General features: G+C 40.7%; 2 protein-coding genes across 4 annotated transcripts in view; one reads left to right on the top strand and one right to left on the bottom strand.

The window, feature by feature from the left end:
* Window positions 1-4,467: 4,467 nt before the first annotated feature.
* Window positions 4,468-15,367, bottom strand: part of C4H3orf52 (chromosome 4 C3orf52 homolog) — a 47,411-nt gene continuing 36,511 nt past the window's right edge. Inside the window, exon 7 of one of the 3 annotated variants that reach the window (XM_036850996.1) lies at window positions 4,468-5,810. The gene's annotated coding sequence lies outside the window, so the exon portion shown is untranslated. Of the gene's footprint in view, window positions 5,811-10,788; window positions 14,526-15,367 lie in introns of those variants that run through there. The other 2 variants (XM_036850994.1, XM_036850993.1) reach the window with 2 other exon arrangements.
* Window positions 13,651-13,977, top strand: GCSAM (germinal center associated signaling and motility; the record flags this gene model as incomplete). Its single annotated transcript, XM_036850999.1, is given in 1 exon segment — window positions 13,651-13,977. A coding segment is annotated over 1 exon segment (327 nt), but the record flags the coding sequence as incomplete, so codon positions are not given.

Genomic DNA, 15,367 nt, shown 5'->3' on the forward strand with positions numbered 1-15,367 from the left:
TTTTCTAAAATAAATGCTCTAAAAAAAGGGAGGGGAAAAAGTCTCTGCCCTTATTTTCAACAGAGAGAATTAGGCTATTATCTTTCATTTGTATTTTCCCTTGCAGGACTAAAATGTTATAAATCATAATATATTTTACTTCATGCATTGAGCCCTCCTAGACTGACATAACCCTCCTTCCCCTCTCACAAGCCCTACTCACTCCAGAATACTTTGTCCTCCTAGGCAAATGTTGTCCACCTCTCAGCCCATTTGTCATAAAGTGCTCCTGGAAACCCCCCACATAGACAGCCTGACGTCTGGAGAGCAGCAACGGGGACAAGAGTGATGTGTGATGGGTCTGGTGTTGCACAACTAGTACCCCAGCTTCTCTAACATGGTTTCTTCTAAGCTGCTTCCCCAAGCTGCCCTGCCTGTTTCAGGTATGACCTCTCCATTACTCTAGGACAAGCAGTAAGGTCTTTTGCACTTTGTTTCATTTCATTTCAAGGAGCTCCATGAGGGCAGGCCTGTATCTGCTTCGTTCACCACTAAACCCACAGTGCCCAGCATACAGTAGGTGCTCAGCATATACTTGTTGAAGGAATGAAGGAACAAATGAGTGGCCAAACTTGAACCAACCATCAACTATAAGAATAATTTTAAAAATCTGTAATTCCTGTCCCCAAGTTAATTTCTTTCATTTTTTAACCTTTCTTTCTATTGAGATAATTTACATATAGTAGAATGCATGCTTTTTGGTATACAGCTCTATGAATTGTGAGAAATGCATACAGTCATGGTGTCACCACCACCACAAGATACACAACAATAACAAAAAAATTCCCTCCTGATCCTTGAAGATCAAACCTTCCCCTACCCCTTCTCTGGCCACCACTGATGTGTTTTCTGTCCCTACAGTTTTGCCTCATCCTGAATGTCACAAAAGGTAGGTATTAAATCTGGATTCTTCCACTCAGCATAATGCATTTGAGAATCATCTATGTTGTTGTATATATTAGTAGTCCATTCCTTTTTATTACTGGGCAGAATCCCACCGTGTGGATGTGACATAGTTTGTTTAGCCATTCACTACTTGAGATTATCTGGGTTATTTCCAGGGGTTTTTTTCTGTTTTGTTTTGGGGTTTTTTGGGCAATTATGAGTAAAGCAGCTATAAACATACACATACAGGTTCTTAGAGATCTTAATTTTTTATTTCTCTTGGGTAAATGTCTAAGAGTGGGGTTGCTAGGTTGTGTGGTAAGGCTATGTTTAACTTTATAAGAAACTGCCATACTCATTTCCAAAGAGGCTAAACCATATTGCATTCCCATCAGCAGTATGTGAGAATTCTAGATGCTCCGCTTCCCTTGTCAGCACTTGGTATTATCAGTTTTTGTTTTTGTTTTCAATGTTATCCATTCTAATAGATGTGCAAAAGTATTGCATTGTAGTTTTGATTTACATTATTACACCCCTAATGACTATGGTGTTGAGCATCTTTTCATGAATTCGTTTGCCATCTGTATATTTTCTTTGATGAAATATCTGTTCAAATATTTTGCCTATTTTGTTATTTGATGTTTGTTCTATTCTTAGTAAGTTTTGAGAGTTCTTTACACACTTTGGATAAAAATCTTTTTACCAGGCCTTTCTCACCTTCTGAGATGGCCCACACTCTTGTCTGTGGAGTGTTTCTCTCTAAATAAATCCACTTATTAAAAAAAAAAAAAAATCTTTTTACCAGATGTATGTTTTGCTAATATTTTCTACTGGTCTATGGCTTGATTTTAAAGCTTTTCTGTTTTAAAACAAAGTTCCCCCCGTTCTGATGTTTCTAGGACTACAAAGTGCTTTAATAAGTTTAGGCATCTGAGGTGAAAAACCCCCATGGCCTGTTTACAATTGCAGACGGGGCTTCCCCATTTGTTCAAAACTCTCAGTGACTAACGACTTCTGGTTAAGGGCAATAACCCAGTTGGTTCAGCCTCTGACATTTTAGGAAGTTGTGCATGTGTGCACTTCTGAATCTCCTCCCCCCGGGCTCCTCCTCTCCTCTGCAAAGGGATACTCTCCTCTCAGCTCTCTCTGCCCTGGTGGCCGAGCAACGCAGCCCTGTCTCTAAGTCAGGAGCAGCCCTTGTTAGAACACAGGGCAAGCCGAGGGGAAGGCACCAAGAGGACTGAGAGGATGGGGAACTCTCTGCTGAGGGAAAACAGGTGAGCCCAGACTCCCTAATGGGGAGCAGAGGAGATGGGTCTGGGCAATGTAGCCAGAAAGAGAAAAAGAGGTCTACTCTTGGGGAGAAAGCAATTGGGTAAGGGACTGACAAGAATGAAGTGCCTACTACGTGCCAGAGAACACGTTCAATTCCTTATAGGTTGGCCTTCTCCCCCAGAATCACAGTGAGCATCTGGTGGAGGACAGCTGAAAGGCAAGGCTTTATCAAGGAAGTTCTGTGCAATAGACTACCCCCTAAGAAATGGAACAACTTTCTGGGGGCCCGGAGGCTATGCTCTTCTAAGGTTAAACACACCACCACCCTTTTAGTCACTATTAAAGTTCGAAATAAACAGCAAGCTTCCTGATAGCATAAGACCTTACCTGGTGCACATTCCCTGCAACAGGTAAGCAGAGGTCATTGAAATTGGTAGAGAACTTGGCTTAACTTTTCAGTTTCCACATGATAACTGGAAATAATAACACAATACCTATGCTGGAGGGTTCTAGTGTGTGTGATGTTAGCATAGTACCTGATACAGAGTAGGGTTCAATAATTAGAAGATATTCTTTTCTTGGACCATCATCTTCATTAATGTCAAAGCAGCCATTGTAAAAATTAGTACCACCCAAAACAAGGGAATCCCTATGGTACAAAGTGAGGTGGTTTGGAGAAAATGAGGTAGCTGGGAAGTTGAGGGGTGGTCTTTACAGGATTGTGTTTGGTGTCCCAGAGCTCAGTTCATGCCACTGAGAGCTAGAACATAGAATCCAAAAAGCCACCTGCCAAAAGGAGGCTTGGTGAGCCCGAGGAATGTCTCCCGGCCCTCCCTGAGGATCAGTGTTGTCTGGGACTTCTCCTCCTCAGATCCTCACAGCCCTCAGTCTGAAACTCTAGCATTCTCCTATCAGATTATAAGTCCCTATTTTTATGTCTAGATGTGAGGTCCTCAAAAGTAGAGACTGTTTCTTATTCATCTTTGAATTTCTGTTTCCTAACATTGTTTCTGGCATATAGTAGGCACTCAATAAACGCCGAATGAATGATTGGAAACCTAAATAAATACTGTCTTGAAAAGAAAAATAAAACAAAATACAGATATGATGTGACTGAGAAAGTTATGATTGATGTTACATTTGTAATTTTGTATTTTAGAACTTTGATGAGGCAGTGAAGGATTGTGACATTAATACATGTTAGTTGTAAAAGAAACTGGAGAATAAATAAAGTATAAACAAGAAAATAAACTGGGAAGTCACGGTTATAACTACTTATAACATTAGAAGCACTATCTTTATTTTACTGTCTATATTTATCAGAGATGTGTATTTTTTCATCCGTGAAGAGCTAATATGCCTTTTGTCCGCTTTTGTTTTGGATTTCCGTCTACTTTGTTTTATTGATTGTAAAAGCTATTTTTACTTTGAAGAAATTAGCCCTTTCTCATAAATATTACCAAAAATATTTTTGTCCAATCTGAGTGTCTTGTGCCATACAGAATTTTTATGTTTTTCTTATATATTTAAACATAATTGAATTAAATCTAGAAAGCTTTTTGGTTTCTACCAATTTATGCTTAAAATTATTTCCCCATCCCAAAATAAGACAAAGCCACAGTATAATTTTCATAGTTTTATTGCTTTACATTTAGCATCATACATTCATTATATGGTGTCAGATAGAAATACATATTTTTCTACATAGTTACTCAGTTGGCCCAGAGTCTTCATTTCTATGCTGACTTAAAATGTCTTCCTTAATATACTCAAAAGTCTTATATTTACTTGGATCTGATTTTCAACTTCACGCTTACCACCTGGTCATCATCCAGTCAGCAGACGCCACCATGTCTCTCCAGATCAAATTTGTTACAAAAAGCAGGGAAATTCCCACCATCAGGCAGAATGGCACCGATTCCCTTCATGAGAGGAGCTCAGAGTTCCAGAGGATGAATCTGCCAGAAGCAAACTCAGCTTCTCCCACTTATTCCCACTTGTCCTCGACAAGTTGCATAAGTTTTTTTACCTCAATTTCTTCATGGGTAAGACATAGAATCATAATATCTACCTCATGGATTTATTCTGGGATTAAGTGAAATATAACATAGAAAATGTATATGTTATTTACATTTAGGAAGTAGTATGTATAGTAATATATATATATAATAGTAAGTAGCATTTATAGTGTGTGTGCATATATATATGTGTGTATATATATATATATAGTAAGCACATAGTAAATTGTGTTTAATTTTTAGTTTCTTTTTCTCTATACCCTAAACTCCCCACCAATAAAAAGATAGTTGTACAGAAACCCAACCCATACAATGAGCCAATTTATTTTCTTTATTTAATTCTTTCCTTCCCTTTTATCCCATGTTCTCTGCCTTGGTGTTTTCTGTGAAAATTGCAATTTACATGAGACAAGGCCAGTGCCCTTCTCGGGCACTGATATTCTTGCATTTAGCTTATTGCTTTACATTTAGCATCATACATTCATTATATGGTGTCAGATAGAAATACATATTTTTCTACATAGTTACTCAGTTCAGAAAGATGCCCAGACTTAGCCTCAATGTCTGACTGCAGAGAGACCCTGAGCCTTTCTGCCATTAAAGAGATAACAAGTCCTGTTTATATATCTATACCTTGAGGTCAATAAGGCAGATCTGATGATCTGAGCCAGTTAGAGTTGCTCTGTTCTTAGCCACTCCTTCATTTATCAAATACTTATTGAAAATATATTTACTATGTGCCAGACACTGTGGCATATCCTGGTAATCTATACCATGATGAACAGACAAAATGGTCCCCAACCTTGTGAAATTCACCTTCTAGTGTAGGATATAGACAAGTGAGCAGAAAATTATAATAGAGTGTAAATAAGAGAAATTCAGAGTGCAGGGGGATCCTATGTAAACATTGCCTAATCGGTGCCTAGAAGAAATTTTTCAAATGTCCACACACTTTTACTTTGATTTCCTGGAGATAACTCTGTGTGTGTCCTTCATCACAAGAGGTCACATAAATCGCTGAAATTGGAGATAAGCAAGCCTTTTTTCCTTTGCTGGGAACACAGCAGAAAGTTCCTTCTCTGATTAGGAGTTGATAATGTCATATTTCCAAAGGTCCAGTTAATGTCCTAGGAGGATGAAGCCATTCTAGTATGACAGATGTGTCCAAGTCACCTAGAATGAATATTATCTTGGGGGAGAAAAAAAGAGTTTTCACAGAAATGACAGAGGGAAGAGAGTCACCCTAACAAAGCTGCAGAAACTAAACTTGTGACTTGTGTCATCTCTTGGGTATTTTAGATGCTGGGACTGCCACATCGCTGACGGGTGTTTCTGCCTTCCATGGTGAGTGGAGAACTGTTTTCAGGGGTTATTTCCCTATAAGTGTAGTTTCAATGTGGTATTTGCTGTAAGTTACCTGTGAATTACCCACTGTCCGTGGCCACAGTGGAAGCTGGGCACTAGCCCAGGCACCATCATCTGAGAGTCAGTCAGGGAAGTGACGCTTCGAGTTTGGTGAGAAACAGGAACAATAGTCTCATGGGTGGTTACACTCTTCAAATGGGAAACCCTCAGAAGCAAGGATGAAACTGGCTATCAATGTAGAGAAAGGCCCCTTAATCACACTGCAAATCCCAGCGTCTACCTGGGACAGAAGCATGCATTTCCGTCCCTTGCACAGAGAACGTATAGCCAGGGTGACCATATAATTCATTGTCCAAACTGGGAAACTTTTGCGAGTGAAAAGGAGGCTAAAAATAGTTAAGTGTCACTAAATGATTGATAACAACATTAACTAAACTGTCTGTGTAAACCAGGACATATGGCCATTCTCCTTAGAGCAGATGTTGTCCTTGTCTCCTGTGATGATAATTGGCTGCCATTATATTTATACTGTGTTTTTCTGAGGGTCATCAGTACAGTGCAGTCACCTCTATGCTCATATGGGAGGTGTTTGATTGCTTGCTTGCTTCCTTGTTTGTTTGGATAGCATAGATTGGGATTGAGGCTGGGATTGGATATAACAATGGCTCCTTGATATAAAAGAAATTGAAATTTTGTCAGAAAAAAACTCTCCAAAAAGTTATGTAGAGGGGACTCCCCTGGTGGCACAGTGGTTAAGAATCCACCTGCCAATGCAGGGGACACTGGTTCGAGCCCTGGTCCGAGAAGATCCCACATGCCGCAGAGCAACTAAGCCCGTGCACCACAACTACTGAGCCTGCGCTCTAGAGCCCGTGCTCCGCAACAAGAGAAGCCATCGCAGTGAGAAGCCCGCACACCGCAACAAAGAGTAGCCCCCACTCGCCGCAGCTAGAGAAAGTCCACGCACGGCAACGAAGACCCAACACAGCCAATTAAAAAAAAAAAAAAAGTTATGTATAACATAACCATAGTTCTCCATCTATAAATCAATTCCATGCCAGCCTCAGAAAAATGAGGAGGAAGGAGAAAAAGGGAGAGAGAGAAAAACACAAAGGAGTAGATGTCTATTCGGTCTTATCTTTAATTTTTCCTTTTTCCTATCCTCTTATTTCTCTGGCTGAAGGAGGTATTATAAGAGGCTTATAACTTTAACAAATGAGTTAAGCATAAGTTTTCATAGTTGAGTGTAACTCCCTTTGAGAGTTTCTGAATATTAAAACAACCGATTTCCTTTCCTTTTCTTTTATAGGAAAAAAATGCACATTTGTAAAGTGAGACAAGACTCCCCAAAGCAAAGTAAGTCATTGCTTTCACATCATTTTTACTTTTGACAGACTTAGGTTTCCAAGCTGCCCCTTCCCTCTGCTCCCAAAGCTCCTTGGGCATATTTCTAGTATAACACTCACACATTTGCTGCAATTTGTTCAATTGTGTGTCTCTTTTTCTCCACTAAATTGGGAGCTCATTGAGGCAAGAACGGGCTTATCGATCTCCATAGCCTTCTGTCATTTCCCGAGGTCTGCAGGCTGAAGGCGTTAAATGGGAACAATAAAAGCAAAAGGTGGAGGTGTGAGGCACATGTAAGGAACTGCAAGGAGGCCAGTGTGGGCACAGAGAGCACAGAGGAGGGTCAGGGCCTTGGGGTCAAGTTTAGGGTTAGGGTTTTTGTCTTGAGAGCTACAGGAGGCACTGAAAGGCTTTAAACAAGGGCCAAGTATGACCATATTTGCGTTAAAGACATCACCCAGTTTGCTGTGCAGAGAACAGATTGTAGGAGGGAGTGGCAAGAGCCGATGCTGGAAGACCACTTAGGAGGCTGATGCAACGGTCTCTGGTGACTGAACAGGGCTAAAGTTAAGGAAAGAAAAGCATTTGAAGGAGAGGGTGGTGAGGAGTGTCACGTGTAAGGGGGGAAGCAAAGGAAGTACAGGCCTGAGGACAGGCCACAACGTTTCTAAAGAAGAAAAACAAATGAGTTTTGCCTTTGCCTTCCTGGGTTTAAAGAGGAGAGCCTGGTTCATTCACTCTGATTCTGAAAAACAAGCCCTATTGGTGTGTAAAAAAAATCATACAGCCCCCCCACCCTTAGCCTTTTCACCCAGGGGAATTGTGGGTGCAGGAAACCCCAATCTCCATCACAGCGAAATAGAAATAGAAATAGACCTCTAATGGTAGAAATAAGGCCTCTAATGCTGAAACTCACAGACCCTTTTCTTTTTTTAAATTTTGTTGAAGTTACTGACTTACAACGTTATACTAGTTTCAGGTGCACAACGTAGTGATATGATATATATACCATATATATCAAATATATATAATATACCAACACCATACAAAATTATTATAGTACTATTCACAATATTCCCTATACTGCATATTATGTTCTCATGACTTATTTATTTTATAACTGGATGTTTGTACCTCTTAATCTCCATCACCTATTAACTCATACCCCCGCCCCCTCCCCTCTGGTAACCACCAGTTTGTCCTCAGTATCTATGAGTCTGTTTCTATTTTGTTATGTTTGTTCGTTTGTTTTGTTTTTTAGATTCTACATATAAGTGAAATCATACGATATTTTTCTTTCTCTGTCTGACTTATTTCACTCAGCATAATACCCTCTAGATTCATCCATGTTGCTGCAAATGGCAAGATTTCCTTCTCTTTATGGCTGAGTAATATTTCATTGTATATACATATACCACATCTTCTTTATCCATTCATCTACTGAGGGACACTTAGGTTGCTTCCTTGTCTTGGTTGTTGTAAATAATGCTGCAATGAACATTGGGGTGCATGTATCTTTTCAAATTAGTTCTTTTGTTTTCTTCAGATCAATACTCAGAAGTGGAATTGCTGGATCGTATGGTAGTTGTATATTTAATTTTTTGAGGAAACTCCATATTGTTTTCCATAGAGGTTGCAGCAATTTACAATCCCACCAACAGTGCAAAAAATTCCCATTTCTCCACATCCTTGACAACAGTTGTTATTTGTTGTCTTTTTAATAATATTCAGTATAGTAGTATGGTATTTGTACCATAGTACTACTATAGTAATAGCATACTACAGTAGTATAATATAGTTTGAAATCATCTAGCATGATACCTCCAGCTTTGCTTTTTTTTTTTTTTCTGCATCTTTTGAGGTTTCATACAAACTTTAGGATCATTTATTCAAGTTCTGTGAAAAACAGTATTCGTTTTTCCAATCCATGAGCACAGTATATCTTTCCATTTTTTGTGCGTGGTCTTCAATTTCTTTCATCTATGTCTTATAGTTTTCAGAGTACAAGTCTTTTAACTCCTGGGTTAGATTTATTCTAGGTATTTTATTCTTCTTGATACAATTGTAAATAGGATTGTTTTCTTAATTTCTCTTTCTGCTAGTTTGTTACTAATGTATAGAAATGCAACAGATTTCTGTATGTTAATTTTGTATACTGCAACTTTACTGAATTTATTAGTTCTAATAGTTTTTTGGTGGCATCTTTAGGGTTTTCTATATATAGTATTATATCATCTGCAAAGAGCGATAGTTTTACTTTTTCCCTTCTAATTTGCATGCCCTTTATCTCTTTTTTTTGTCTGGTTGCTGGGGCTAGACTTCCAATATTATGTTGAATAAAAGTGGTGAAAAAAAAAAAAAAGTGGTGAGTGTTGGGCATACTTGTCTTTTTTCTGATCTTAAAGGAAAAGATTTCAGCTTCTCATCATCGAGCATGATGTTAGCTGTGAGCTTGATGTATATGGCCTTTATGCTGAGGTATATTCCCTCTATATTCAGTTTGTTGAGAGTTTTTATCATAAATAGATGTTAAATTTTGTCAAATGCTTTGTCTGCATCTATTGAGGTGATCATATGATTTTTAGCCTTCATTTTGTTAATGTGGTGTATCACATTGATTTGTGGATATCGAATTATCCTTGCATCCCTGGAATAAATTCCACTTGACCACAGTGTATGATCCTTTTGATGTATTGTTGAATTTGGTTTGTTAATATTTTGTTGAGGATTTTTGCATCTAAGTTCATCAGGGATATTGACCTGTACTTTTTTTTTTTTCTGTCTGCTTTTGGTATCAGGGTAATGCAGGCTTTGTAAAATGAGCGTGGAAGCATTCCTTCATCTTCAATATTTTGAAAGAGTTTGAGAAGACTAGGTATTAACTCTTCTTTAAATGTTTGGTAGAATTCATCTGTGAAGCCGTCTCACCCTAAACTTTTGTTTGTTGGGGGTTTTTTGATTACTGATTTTACTGATACTAGTAATTGGTCTGTTCATTTTTTCTATTTCTTTCTGAATCAGTCTTGGAAGATTGGATGTTTCTAGGAATTATCCATCTCTTCTAGATTGTCCAGTTTGTTGGCTTACTTGTAGTTGTCTCTTGTGATTGTTTGTGTATGTGTGTGTGTGTGTGTGTGTGTGTGTGTATGTTAGTTTTAAGCTGATAGTTACTTAAGTTTGAATGCATTCTAAAACCACTACATTTTTACTGCCCCCCACCTATGTTTATGTTATTGTCATCATATTTCACATTTTTATTCTCTGTATCCCTTAACTTCTTATTGTAGTTATAGTTGATTTTACTACTTTGGTCTTCTAACCTTCATACTAGCTTCTCAAGCAGCTGTTCCACTGGCTTTAATATATATTTGCCTTTACCAGTGAGATATTTTCTTTCGTATAGTGTCTTATTTTTAGTTATAATCTTTCCTTTTCTGCTTAAAGAAGACCCTTAAACATTTCCTGTAAGGCCAGTCTAGTGGTGATAAACTCCTTTAGTTTTTGCTTGTCTGGGAAATTTTACCTCTCCTTCAATTCTGAATAATAACCTTGCTGGGTAGAGTTTTCTTAGGTTGTTAAGGTTTTTCCTTTCAGCACTTTAAATATATCATGCCACTCCCCTCTGGCCTGCAAAGTTTCTGCTAAAAAACCAGCTGATAGTCTTATAAGAGCTCCCTTGATGTGACTTGCTGTTTTTTTCTTGCTGTCTTTTCTCTCTTTAACTTTTGCCATTTTAATTATATGTCTTGGTGTGGATCTCTTTGGGTTCATCTTGTTGCTTCCTGGACCTGGATGTCTGTTTCCTTCCCCAGATTAGGGAAGTTTTCAGCCATTATTTCTTTAAATACATTTTCTGCCTCTTTCTCTCACCTTCAGGGACCCCTATAATGTGAATGTTAGTTTGCTTGATGTTTTTTCCAGAGATTCCTTAAACTATCCTCATTTTAAAAAATTCTTTTTCCCTTTTGCTGTTCTGATTGGGTGATTTCCACTCTCCTGTCTTCCGATCACTGATCCTTTCCTCTGTATCATCTAATCTGTTGTTGATTCCCTCTAGTGTATTTTTCATTCCAGTCATGGTATTCTTCATCTCCGATTGGTTTTCTTTCTTACATTTTCTAATTCCCTGTGGAGGTTTTCACTGTGTTCCTCCATTCTCCTGATTTTGGTCAGCATCTTTATGATCATTATTTTGAACTCTATCAGGTAAATGACTTATCTTCATTTCATTAGGGTTTGTATCTGGGGGGTGATTTCGTTCTTTCACTTGGAACATTCCTCTGTCTCCTCGTTTTGTTTGATTTCCTGTGTTTGTTTCTATGAATTAGTCAAAGACTCCCAGTCTTGCAGTCATGGCCTTGTGCAGGAGTAGCCTCTGTGTAGACTGTATGTGCTGAGCAGCTTTGGTGGGATGGCTGGAGCTGGGGTAGGAGTCGGGGGTGGAGAGCCGGAGTGCACCCCCCCTGGTGTTGCTTTTGGGGATTGGCTGGAGCTTCTGTGGGCCTGGAGCATGCAGCGGTCATCTTGGCAGCCTGGCTGGAGCACCTGGACTATGGTGGCCTCCAGTGCCTTTGAACCTGAGGAGTGTTCCAGTAGTTCCCTGCCCATTTGGCAGATGCTCTAGGGGTAGTAAATGGATTTCTTCACATAGAGTCTAGGTGCCTTTTAAACCTCTATTTTTATTGCTGTGTCCCCCACCCCGGGGTGGGGGGAGGGAGACGAATGTACGCATGGGCCCCTCAGTGATACCCCTCCCTCCTGCATGTTGCTGTATCAAGGACGGTGTTCCTGCCCATACCGTCTCTCCTACCCATCTCTATTTGGTCCTTCTGTCATTTATTGTGCAAAGCTGTTCAGTCAGCCCTCAGTTCTTCTTCAGAAAGAATTACTCTGTATGTAGGTGTAGATTTCGTGTGTCCACGGGAGGTGCTGACTGTAGGGTCTTCCTACGCCACCATCTTGGATCCCCACAGACCCTTTTCTTGCAGCAATAGTCACGGAAGTCCTAGATAAGCAGGGGAATTTATAGAGATGTGAGAATCTGGAATGTCAGTACTGAGGGAATATAAATCTTTACACAGCAAGGTGGACTGTATCGGCACAACCACCTCCCACGTAGGGTGATATCATGAGGCTTCTTTGTGAATTCTCATGTTTGCCTATTGAGCTAGTGTGTTTGCCTCTTTGCTGAGTGGCCAGAGCCAGCTGGTTTTAAGTACATTGGCTTTTGAAAAATTGGTCTGCTTATGTTTGTTTCTGCGAGCAGTCTCAAAAATGGGAATGTTCAGTTTAAGAGTTTCTTTCTCTGTAAAGCTTTCCTTGAGCACCAGCTTCCATACTGCCATCGTCCCCTGTCACCTACAGTAGAAACGACAGCTTTCCTCTGCATTGTGGATCTCTCTTAGATCCCTGACTGCCTCCTATGCTTGCCTGTGAGCCCCCTGAGGACAGGGACTGTCTGATTCTTCTTTGTCTCTCCAGTTCCTGGTACAGGGTAGACATGCAACAAATTTTAGGTAAGGAAGGACAGAGAAGGAAAGAGTGAGGAAGGTAGGGAAGTGTGATTTCCTATCCAAAGACCCACTGAATGTGTTTCCCTCCACTCAGCGTCTCAGCACAGCTCTGGCTGTTTCTTGGCTAGATGGCCCTGTCACTCCCCAGGGATGTGTTGAAGATCAGGATAGCTGGAGGAGGACTACCCCTTCTGTTCCTTGGCTCTCTGGTTGCTTATCTTTCAGTGCCCCTCTCCTCCCCTCCCAGAAACCTCCCCATGACCTGAAATTCATTAAGTGTATTTTCTTTCTCCAGATGAAGAAACATCACCTGCTCCCATCCAGGTAATGCAAACATTTCTGAGACTTTTTCTGAGATGACAGTAGAAATGCAGACACCTCAGATAGCAGAAGAAGACCTCCAAGACCCCTTCTGACCTTAATATTGAATTCTTTAGACACCAGTGCTTGTGAGCCCAGGGACATATGCAGAGCCTGACAGCAGAAGCAAGAGCCATCTCTGTTGCACAATTTATTGAAAGGAACTAATATTTATTGAGCACTTAGTTTATGCCATGCAGGGGGCTGAGCGCTTCACATGCATCATCTCATGTAACTGTCACGACAACCCTGTAAGATTTGTATTATTATTTTCCTACCCATTTTACAGACGAGAAAACTGAGACATTAAGTGATGTTCCCTCAAAGCCAGACAGCCGAAAAGATGGCAGGGGCATGATTCAAAAACAAGTCTCACTCCCAAATCCATGCTCTTTCTCCTGTACCTTGCTGTTTTGCTTTTTATCTCCTGAGATTTCACTGAATGAGACCTTCTCTTAAGTGGATTCTCTTTTTACTAATGCAGATATCTCTAGAATGGGTGGTTAAATATCATAACCCAAGCACTTTAAGGTGTCTTCAGATTGTTCTCTTATATAAGACTGAGCAGCCTCAGGGTCCTGAGACTTTGGGAATTACATAGTGTGGTCTGGGGTCACTCTGGGACGTGGGGCAGAGAATGCATGCCTGAGTAGGCTGAGTTCTCTGAGCAGCATGAGAACTCTGGCAGCATGGGCTAGTGGTTGGGCTGGGGCAGCCATGTAGGAAAACCAGACACAAGAGATGGAAGGGAAGCGGCCATGGCAGACAGACTTTGCCCAAGGCTGAACCTCTGTTGAGATGAAGTATAAAGGGAATGGCAAGAGGCCAGGTCTTGATGATGGCTGTCCTTTGACCAGCAGGAGAATGTTGACCAGGGCTCCTCGGAGGATCTGTGCTACACCCTCATCAATCACAGCGTCCTCGGGAAAAGGCCATCAGGGAACGCTGCTGAGGAGTGCTATGAGAACGTTCCCCTCAAGGCTGAGAGGCCCAGAGAGTCGCTGGGCGGAAACGGGACTGAGTATTCGCTTCTTCGTGTGCCTTCGGCCCCTAGGCATCCGTCCTCCCCAGAAGATGAATATGAACTTCTCATGCCCAGTAGAATCTTCTCTGACTCCCTGATATAGCCACATCCACTTATGCCCCCTTCTCAGGCTCAATCTTCTCATTTCTAATGAAGTGACTGGATCAGTACTTAATACCAGCAAATAAAAGCCAGGGATGGGGAGCTCTGGTTGAAGCAGGCATGGGGCACAAAGCCCTTTCAGCTTATCTCCCCCTCAACACACACACAACAGCCCTTTCTGTAGGGGTCACTGGAGAATGTAGTTTGCAAGCCTCAGGGACTCCTAGATCCTTCTCAATGTCCAACATCCAAAGATCAACCAACTATCCCAAACACCCACTCTTTGAGAAGGAAGTGACCATCTTTGGTTCTAAGTGGCTTTAAGAAATGGGCCATTCTACTCAGTGGTGGGAAGAACTCCCTGATCCCCTGCTCCTCTGTTCAGGTTCTTCCTATAAAATGTCCACATGACTGTCCTCTGAAGTCACAGGGAAGCTTCACCCATCGTAGTAAGTGCACCCAAAGGGGAGTCCTCATTCCACACGTGTGTAGACCCAGCTCCTCACTCACAGCCTTCCGGGTGGGCACCTGTGGCGTTCCTCTTACTCCACACCTCTAAGCAGTGTCCTTCGCAGAGCGTCCTTTGACTCATTGGCTCTGGTGGTGTGGTTGGTTACATGGGTTGAATTAGTAAGTTCCAGGCCAAGTTTTTATATATTTTTTATATATTTTTAATCCATATTTTTTAACTTTGTATTTCTCCCTAGAAATCTTAGGAAAATCATAGCATCAGAGAAGGATAGGGTAGATCATTGGAGATCCTTTAATCCCATTATCTTTTCTGGTTCAGAGGATAACTAGCTCAATGCAACATTTCAAGTGAGTGGCAGAACTTTACCTAGAGCCTGACTTCCTGGCTTCCAATTCAGTGCTCTTCCAATATACTACATAGAAGGGCCTCTACTACAGGGTATATGTATGTGTTAAATAATACGCCATGTATAAACTATGAATAGAGTCCACATTGGAAAAATCACACACACACACCCCTCTTCTCTAATGAGCATTTCTCCCTATGCCCCAATTATTTATTTTCCCTTATCTTTCTTTTAGTGTTTCTACAATTATGCCTGTCCCCTAAAACAGGGGTCAGCACACTATGGCCCACAGGCCAAATCTGGCCGACTCGCGGTTTTGGTAAATAAAATGTCACTGGCCCACAGCCCGCTCATTTGTCTATGTACTGTCTGTGGCTCCTCAACTTCAGGAGAGTTGAAAGGTTGTGATGCACACTGTAGGTCCTGCAAAGCCAAAAATATTTGTTTTGTGGCCCTTTTCAGAAAAACAGTTTGCAGACTCCTTCCTTAAATAATCATAACTATAGATAAACTAAACAAAAGTGCGTTTGGGTATCGGTGTAACCCGTAAGAGCTAGTACCAATAAAATGGTATGGAAATATTAAACCATAAATTAGGGTGAGAGCAAGAACAATTAGCAA

The sequence above is a fragment of the Balaenoptera musculus genome, chromosome 4 (assembly GCF_009873245.2).
Source record: "Balaenoptera musculus isolate JJ_BM4_2016_0621 chromosome 4, mBalMus1.pri.v3, whole genome shotgun sequence".
Lineage (NCBI taxonomy): Eukaryota > Metazoa > Chordata > Mammalia > Artiodactyla > Balaenopteridae > Balaenoptera > Balaenoptera musculus.